This window comes from Antrostomus carolinensis, unplaced genomic scaffold (assembly GCF_000700745.2).
Source record: "Antrostomus carolinensis isolate BGI_N321 unplaced genomic scaffold, ASM70074v2 scaffold9408, whole genome shotgun sequence".
Lineage (NCBI taxonomy): Eukaryota > Metazoa > Chordata > Aves > Caprimulgiformes > Caprimulgidae > Antrostomus > Antrostomus carolinensis.
The window spans coordinates 79,305-88,425 of record NW_010333727.1 but is presented as its reverse complement, the minus strand read 5'-3'; the positions used below and the strand labels follow the sequence as shown (position 1 = coordinate 88,425).

Below are 9,121 nucleotides of genomic sequence, written 5' to 3'. Positions count from 1 at the left end.
GGCCCGGGGGTGTGGTAAATGCTACTGTCTTGAAAAAGTCACTCATTTTTACACTGCTTCTCCAGACTCACTTGTGATCCTTTCCAAAGCAAAGCACCAGCCCTTGGCAGTGTGTATTCCTTGGCTTTTGGTAACAAGCAAGTGAGCAGAGCAGTTCCTGTGATTGAAATGGATGTTGAAGGGTAGGTGTATTCATGGCTTATTTGCACCTGCTGCCTTGGGTAAGGATTGCTAAATACCTTTGCACCCTTCCTGCAGATACTGAGTGCAAGGGAGAAGACAACATTTACAATTGATTAATGGAGAAGCACTTAGCAATCACCAAACATTATTTGATCAGGCAAAACAAATTATCATCTTTATTACATCCATGAAGGATAAGTGATGCCACAGGGAAGAGAGGGATTTCCTTTTCCAAGGCACATTGCAGTTATTTCTGTGCTCAGATAATTTTCTGAGGTTTTGATGTGTCACACTGACACGACTGAATATTGTCTGGCAACCCACTGATCCCAGCAATTTCCCAGGGTGAGGTCTATCAGTTTTGGAGAAAGAAAACCATTTTTCTGGAAGAGTATTTGATAAAGGTTGTCTGTGTCCTGGTTTGGATAGACAGGCACAAACTTTTGCCTGACGTTATAATGGGATGACTACAGGGTGAGCGGCAAGTGTTGGGTTGCAGATGCAAAATATCTTGCAAATATCAATCTTTGTCTTGTTCCAGTTCATTAAACTTGAGTTACTCGTGCAGGCCCTCTTCTAGTCATTGGAGAGAAGAAGACACCTCCAAAGAATGATTCATTTTCTGAACTTTAGATGATAACCATCCTACAGTGACATGAACTGCCAGGCAGAGGTCTGCTTTCCATTGGCTTCTTTAGGTTTATACATCTGACTTTTAGATACATAAATTTAGAGATATGAATCCCACCTTTAAAACCTGGACCCTTCCAGGCAGCTGCCACAAATATTGTCAGCACGTCTTGGAGGGACAATAAGGTAGAATGGTGTTGGAAGAGCTATTAGGCAGATATGAGAGGTCTTCACAGAGCTAATAATTTTTAAAGATCCATTTGGTGTGTCTTGCAAGGCCAGTCTTGTGTGTTTTCACTTTATTTTAATCAAAGACAGCTTTTGTTACAAAAGTGAACACCTAAAAGCTTTTTTCATGCATCACAGTTGATGGTGAAAAATGCTAACAGAAAAAGGTACGGATCACAAAAATTCTCAAAGTGTGTAATTCAGGACATTTAAAAAGCCATCTAATACTATCACCTTGTATTTTATTTTGCATTATAACCTGTCCTGAGGTAATGGCTGCACTATAATTTATTGAAGTTGATGGAGGAAAAGATTGTAGAACATGAAAGATCCTGTAATGAAATCATCTATTTTCCATGGGCAAAATATCTAATATATTAATACTTTCAGAGCTGCTGGCTGTTTGGTGGCAGATAAAGATGACACTGTGGAAACTGAGCATTGCACCTGAGATTAGAAACCTGAAAACTGAATTTTAATGATCGCTACAGAAGAGTATACATGAAGCAGATACCATCAGTTATTCTGTTTTTCAGGCTCCAATAAACTCACCTCGGGACTTCATTTGAAAAGTTGTGTTTGCTCATGAAAGAAGGAGGGAGAAACCTGTAAAATAACTTGGAAAGAGAGCTGAGGGTTCTTTTTTTCAGCTTCAAAGCATTTTTGTGTGCTCTCTTTATTGATCTGAGACAGCACGCTGCCTGGGTCTGAACAGACTGATGATGACACCAGCTTTTTTCTTAGCTCAAGTAGTAAAAGCTGTTTTAAAGGAGGAATTTCAGATCGGGATATAATTATCAAGAAATGCAGTTTGATGGTGGTTTTCATAGTTCCCTTTGCTGTCATGTGAAAAGTATTTTCTCAAAAGCTTTCTTCTTCATGTTCTAGTTTCTCTTGTTAAGCTGTTGACCTTAACAGCAACACTTTAGTCACATTTGGGGAAGTGTTGCAATCTAATGGGGCATGACAAATAACCGAGAGCAGAGGTGCTATAAAAAAAAGTGAGGGCTGTTGACAACCCATCTATCTCACACAGGCAGCACATGCAGTACCTGTCTGTTGGAAATTTAATAACCAAAAAAAACCATTTTCAGAATTCTAGTAAGAACTCTAAAATATGTAACATGTTGAGGCAAAACCACAAAACCGTGTCTGATTTTTTTTTATTATTATTATTATTATTATTATTTTTAATTCAGATCTGCTAACTCCTTTTGGCTTCAGACCTAATGTTACCTTATTCAACAGCGCAGCGTGTATGTGATATCATAGAATCATAGAATGGTTTGGGTTTGGAAGGGACCTTAAAGATCATCCAGTTCCAACCCCCCTGCCATCAGCAGGGACACCTTCCACTAGACCAGGTTGCTCAAAGCCTCATCCAGCCGGGCCTTAAACACTTCTAGGAAGGAGGCATCCACAACTTCCTTGGGCAACCTGTTCCTGATGTCCACAGCGTCATACTTATCTGCCACCAAACAGCCAGCAGCTCCAAAAATATTAAGATATTAGATATTCTGCCCATGGAAAATAAATTATTTCATGACAGGATCTTTCAGGATCTTTTGAGAAAGCGGAAATAAAAGGGCAAAAATCAGAGCATATTAACTCTGTAGGAAGGACATGCGATTTTTTTTTTCTCAAGTAAAGTTTTATTCTGTCTAGAAAATCTTGAGAAATGCTTAATTTTAACAAAATCCTATGTTTTTTTCCATGAAGTTAGCTCCATTGTTTATACCCTCATTCCTAGCATGGATAACTATGACTATACCACCTTGCACTACCCTTCCATAGAGAGCATCTCCTGGTGACAGCACTGTCCCTCCTCAGCCTCCCGGAGTGGTTTATGCCTTCTCCCTTTTTAGGGAGAAAAATTGCTTCTGGGGAATGGATTTGGTTCCTGATCCCTTGATTTTCATCAGTGTCCCCTTCCTACTGAGCACACCCTTTGCACAATCATCTCAAAAAAAGCTGGTGATAGAAGTTTGGGGGAAGCAGAGAAGGAAGATGAGCATGTCTGACATGTTCAGACCAGGTATTTTAATGCACCAAGGAGAGATAAGGGCAAGGAAGAGAGATATTTAATTAGGCATTTCTGCCTTTTTAGTCTAAAAAAAGGCAGTGTTCTCTATTAACTCTGATTTGCCCAGTTCTTGCACCTATCTACTGTTCTTTTTGTACCAAGTTCTGGAATATTAGACACCACCAGTGCTGAATTTCAGAGACTGGAGGAGCTGAAAGCTACATTTTTAAAGAAAATATTTTTGTGCCTTATCTTCCAAAATCTGCCTATGTTGAGGTGATAGGCTCCACACACCTTGGCATAGCTACTCTGCTCTGCCCTGGTTCCTCTGCTCCATCCAGCAGATACCCCTCGTGCTTGTTCTACCATCTGCTTTTCTCTTTTCCCCAGGTTGCAGAAGGCAGTGGGACAACATCACGTGCTGGCCTGAAGCAGAGGTGGGAGAAGTTGTGGTACGACCATGCCCAAAGTACTTCAGATTCCTCACCACTTTTCTCGGTAAGCAGAACCACACAGCTCATCTCACTGCAATTGTTTTATGACTTCACTGTCTGTGGGGTTTCATATCATATCACAGTGGAAGCTGTAAGGGTGTTGGAGCAATGGAACAGGCTGCCCAGATTGGTTGTGGAGTCTCCTTCTCTGGAGATGTTCAAAACCCACCTGGATGCTTTCCTGTACAACTTGCTCGAGGTGAACCTGCTTTGGCAGTGGGGTTGGACTAGGTGATCTCCAGAGGTCACTTCCAACCCCACCATTCTGTGATTCTTGGTATAATCAAAGGGAGAATCAAGGTCTTTGCACAAGATAAAGATGGTTTCAAAACCATACCTGAATGTTCAAACCCTTAGAGCATCCTTCCTATCCTTGCAGCACCACGTACTACTCTGGATCATAGAGATGCACAAATGACTTCTGGTGAAATCCAGTCATATGGGTGTTGTGCAGTGAAACAACCTGTGTAATAACAGTATGTTTGTTGTACAAAATGAACAGTTTAGCACTGTGATTCATTAAGTCTCTGACGTAAAATAAACAAACTGAAACTGTTAGCGTAATCAAGGATTTTTCTGCTGAAATGACAAATTTGGCCACAAGCCAATAAATTAACCTGACAAATAATGGGCAGGGAAGGTTAATGGAGAAGGTAGCTTAACTCACTGTTCAGGGTGTTCTGGGAAGCTTTAATTTAGAACTTATGTCTCAAGTGCTATGTAGCAGCAGGACTTTCTGTCTTCTGGTAGTTTATAGTCATTATTTACCATTTTTATTATAGTAACCCTGCAGACCTCCACAGAGAATTAAAATCTTTTGCACTGGAGATTATGCACCAAGCTGATAAGTCTCCACTTTTACAGCTTTACAGTCCAAACACACATGATAGATGATGAATGAGAGTAAGGATACGATACTGTCCCTGTTTAACAGACCAGGACACTACACTGATTAACCAGCACACGCTGATTACGTGACTTTCCCAAGGCCACACCAAAAATCTTTGCAGACCCAGAAGATAATTTCAAAATCTCCAGAGTCCTGTCCTAGTGCTGTAACCTCCCACTTTCCAAAACTTCCCAGTAGTTCATCATTGATGCGTCAACACCCAGGGGAAGCAAGCAGGAGCTGCTGTAATATCACATCTTGCAGGACAAGACCCCTGTGCATTGACCCAGCCATGTGGAATAATTGCCTGCTGTTGATGTTTTGTGTTGCCTCCTCTCCTGAGCACAACGTTCACTCACTGGGTTTTAGAGACCCAGCAGAGTTAGTTAAGTAGGAAGAAAAAAAACTCTTTAAGTTTTTCTAATACCAGAACAGAGCAATGAGGAAAGTATTTTATTTATTTATTTATTTATATACACTCACAAATTATATATATGATCATATATATATATATGTATAAAAGATGTGTAGATGCAGTGCTTAGGGACAAGGTTTAGTGGTGGACTTGGCAATGTTGCATTAATGGTTGGACTTGATGATCCTAAAGGTTTTTTTCCAACCAAAACAATTCTATGATTCTATATATATCATTGTGGCTGTGTTGAACTTAAGCAAATGAAAGTGAGATGCTTTTAATTGTGTATTAAGATAGGCCTATGAGACTCAATAAACTTGCCCATCCAGGAGTATCTGCTGCTCTCTGGGATGTGCTAGGACATCTCAGCTCATCTCCAGGTTCACCTGCAGAAAGATGCAGTTCTTCCATCGTTCACATGTCATTGGATGTCTCAAAAGACCTATGCATAGGCAAGTGAATGGTTCCTGTTCAGGGAGAAGTCCAGACTCCACTGAGAGCAGTCAGGGCATCACTTGGGCTCTCTGGGCACTTATCTCAATGTGTCAGGCCAAGAAACAGCCTCAAACACAACCCAACCCATGACCCTTACCTGCATACCCATGTTGTAGTGTGGCTACTGGCATTTGTGCTCTTCTTTGAGCAGTGAGCTCAGCAAATGTCATCTAGCCTTGCAGCCGGCAATGTCTGCAGCCTTCTAGGGGGATTTCACATTGTTTCAGATGAGTTTCCTCAGGTTAAATGTAGTTTCTTGCATCTGACAGTTATCCAGGGATTCCAGTCACTGAAGAGCTGGTTTGGTCAGTGATGGGTAAGGTATAATTTATCTCATCATAAATTAGTCACTTAAAGAGACCAGATGAATAGAACCATGAAAATATCTACTTCTCCTCATTTAATATAGTGAAGCACGGAGTGTGTTGCTTTGTTGGAGAAATGGGATTCAGCATTCTTAATTTCTGCAGTTCCTAATTGCAGGTGTGTCTGTACAAGGTAGGTGTCCATTAACATCAACAGTAATTCAGTCAATGCAGTCAGCAGACAACTGTCTGTAGGAACCTGAACAACTCTTTAGATATCAGACCCCACCTGGAGTATTGTGTCCAGCTCTGGATCCCTCAGTACAAGAAAGATGTGGAGCTGCTGGAGCAGGTCCAGAGGAGGCTGCAAAAATGATTAGAGGACTGGAGCACCTCTCCTATGAAGGAAGGTTAAGAGTGTTGGAGTTGTTCAGCCTGGAGAAGAGAAGGCTCTGGGGGGACCTTATTGTGGCCTTTCAATACTTAAAGGGGGCCTATAAGAATGAGGGAGGCAAACTTTCTAATAGGGCCTGTAGCGATAGGACAAGGGGTAATAGTTTTGACTTAAAAGAGGGAAGATTTAGACTAAATATAAGGAGGAAATTTTTTACAATGATGGTGGTGAAACACTGTCCCAGGTTACCCAGAGAAGTGGTAGAAGCCCCATCCCTGGAAACCCTGAAGGTCAGATTGGACAGGGCTCTGAGCACTCTGATCTAGTTGAAGATGTCCCTGCTCACTGCAGTGGGGTTGGACTAGATGACCTTGAAAGGTCCCTTCCAACCCAATACATTCTATGATTCTATGATCATTTGCTGTACTGGTAAATTTTCTGTTGAATGTAGTAGAAATGCAGGCACTAAGCTCGTAGGTGCCAACCTACGCTGTAGACACTGAGGGCTCCAGCTCCATTCAGTTTCCTAAACATAAGCATCTAGTGTCATTTGAGATACCCTGAGGGATCTAAAAAATCCATGAGGATGCCTCAGCTGTCACTAATACCTGTATTAAGGGAACTGGTTTTTAACATGGAATGGCATTGAGATCAACTGAATCTCTGAACTTGTTTTACAGTCAGTGGTGAGAAATAGGCTCTTGAGAGTTTTTTTGGTTCAGCTGACTTTTAGACTTCCGCTTCAGGATGAGTTGAATAACATCAATAAACCACATATTCTCTCCATTTACAATCAAAATTATTCTAAAGCAGCTCTGGGAGATGTGAATATCTTACAAGACAGGTGAATCCCACCTTTGCAGAGCGTACATGCTTGTATTTCCTTCTGTGAACAGAGGAACAGATGCCCTTTCCAAAGCAGAAACAACAGCTTTGATTTTTCTCTGAGCTATACACTTTGTGCAATCATATCCAAATGTGGAAAGCAGATATGGTCTTAAATAAAGGCAGGGTAAGATTGTCTCTTGTTTTATAGGGCTTACTGCAAAATGAATGCCATTAAAGTTTGTGAAGCAGTTCTTCCTTTGTAGTAGTGAGTATCATTGAATAGCTTTCAAGGAAATCAATCATTTTGGTTAATGTTTACATCTTACTCTTTGATCCCTCTGCAGGAACATAAAAGCTTATACCAAGTTGTGAACTAGAAAAAATCTTGTTATATTTATAGCAGCAAAAGGGTGAAGTGCTGGGAAACAAAGAGTTAATGTGATTTTCCTGCCTAATGGAGAATATGCTCTTCAAATGACTAATATCCTATCTTATGGTAAATAAAGGATAAAATATCTCCTGGCATTTAGAAACCTTAAAATGCCTAGCATAGTCCTGATGTCATTTGACATTAAATTTTTATGCCATTCACAAATACAGAAGATTTTCATTATTTCATGACATTCGTCAGTACCATGTGAAGGAGACAGATTAAAATCCTTTTGGCACCTTTTGTTATTAAAGTGCATTACTTGCTATCCCTTGACCAGATCGTTCCAGCTTGCTTTCAATATATGGAAGATGACATTTGTAATAAGGATTTGTTCCCTACAGTTTCTCCAGGAGCAAATTGTCCACCGTGCACAAGTTAAATGATAAAAATTAACACTGACAGTTTTTAAGCTTCAACTATGAGATTAATTGATTTAAGGGGGTGGAGATGGGAATAACCAAGCTCTGGAATCCCACTCAACAAGATGAGATCCTTCTGAGTTTCGGGCTTGCCAAATTCCTTTTTTTCCTCTGGGGCTCTAAATTTACTTCTGCTCTCCTTTCCCTTCCCTCATGAGCACGTTTTACTTCTCTTTCCTGCTCCAGTTCCCTTCCTTGTGCTTAGTGGGCCTACTGACTGCAAGGACTTCAATTCATCATTAATTCTGATATATTCCTATCTTCAAGCTATCTAGAATAGAGATGTCCAGATCCTGCCTCTCTGCAGGTGGTTCGTGCTTGCTTCTAGAGTCACCCAGACACAGCAGCTTCCCTGTGTGGAGCCAAGCACAGCAATATGTGCACTCATTTGCATAGTTCAACTCAAAATCCTTCAATCTTGGTCAAGTGCATTGAAAGAATGCCAGTACTATTATCAAATATCACTGAAGCTTTAGCTGTATCTCCAAGTTCCTGATTTCCCTCATTCTCCAATACACAATATTTTCATCCTCTTACTTCTTTTGTTCATTGTCATCATTTTTACACCAAACAACTCTTTCCTGATGTTAGAAATACACTGCCAAACACTGGGCATGAGTGATACATTTATGGTTGAACTCTATGATCTCAAAGGTCTTTTCCAACCAAAACATTTCTGTGATTCTAAGGAAATAGAACTTGTCAGCATTGGTGGATCCAACACCATGAATTTATGCCCCTTCCTTTGAATGTCATCGCTAAGTATGCTGTCCATCTGGGTCAGGACATTTCCTGGCTTCAAGCTGCTGCTTTTTTGTCCTGTTTACCAGTCCCAAATCCTACATGCTGAGAAGCAAATCCTCTGAGTCATATGTGGCTTTGGATCTCCATGGAAGCGATGCTTTTACTGGCTACCTGGAGTCTTAGAATGAGCATGAAGCTGTCTGTGCTTATTGACAGCCTTTACGTGCACTCACAGTTTGTTAAACTGATTTCCATGGTGCTTATTCAGAAGGTTTTGTGTAGTTTTTCAGGTAGGAATTAGGATGGGATGAGAGTCATGTAACCAGACTCCTGTGGCTAACATCAACTACAAAAATTGGCAGTTATATTGTGTGTCACCTCTAAGGTAGATATTTGTGCAGAGCAACACTAAGTGTTTAAGTTTCCAATATTTTAAACAGGAATTTTGAAATGACAGGGATATTTATCAGCATTGATTCATGCAAACAGCAAGCCTTTCTTCTTCTACATGGCAAGTGGGATCTGAAAGGTCTAGGCTGTGTGAGAAAGATTATTCAATCCAGTCAAGGAATTTATGGAGTGCTGAATTTAAACAAGAGCATATTTTAATTAAGACAGATTTTCTACTGTTCTCAGCCTTG

At 40.6% G+C, this 9,121-nt stretch overlaps 1 protein-coding gene across 2 annotated transcripts in view; it reads left to right on the top strand.

Moving 5' to 3' along the window:
* The window catches only part of LOC104529617 (vasoactive intestinal polypeptide receptor), a 73,518-nt gene that overhangs the window by 17,125 nt on the left and 47,272 nt on the right, over positions 1–9,121 (top strand). Inside the window, exon 2 of one of the 2 annotated variants that reach the window (XM_010173965.1) lies at positions 3,455–3,562. The exons of the other annotated variant lie outside the window; for it this stretch is intronic. Coding sequence (XP_010172267.1) covers positions 3,455–3,562 — 108 coding nt within the window. The remainder of the gene's footprint in view (positions 1–3,454; positions 3,563–9,121) is intronic. 2 annotated transcript variants of the gene reach the window in all.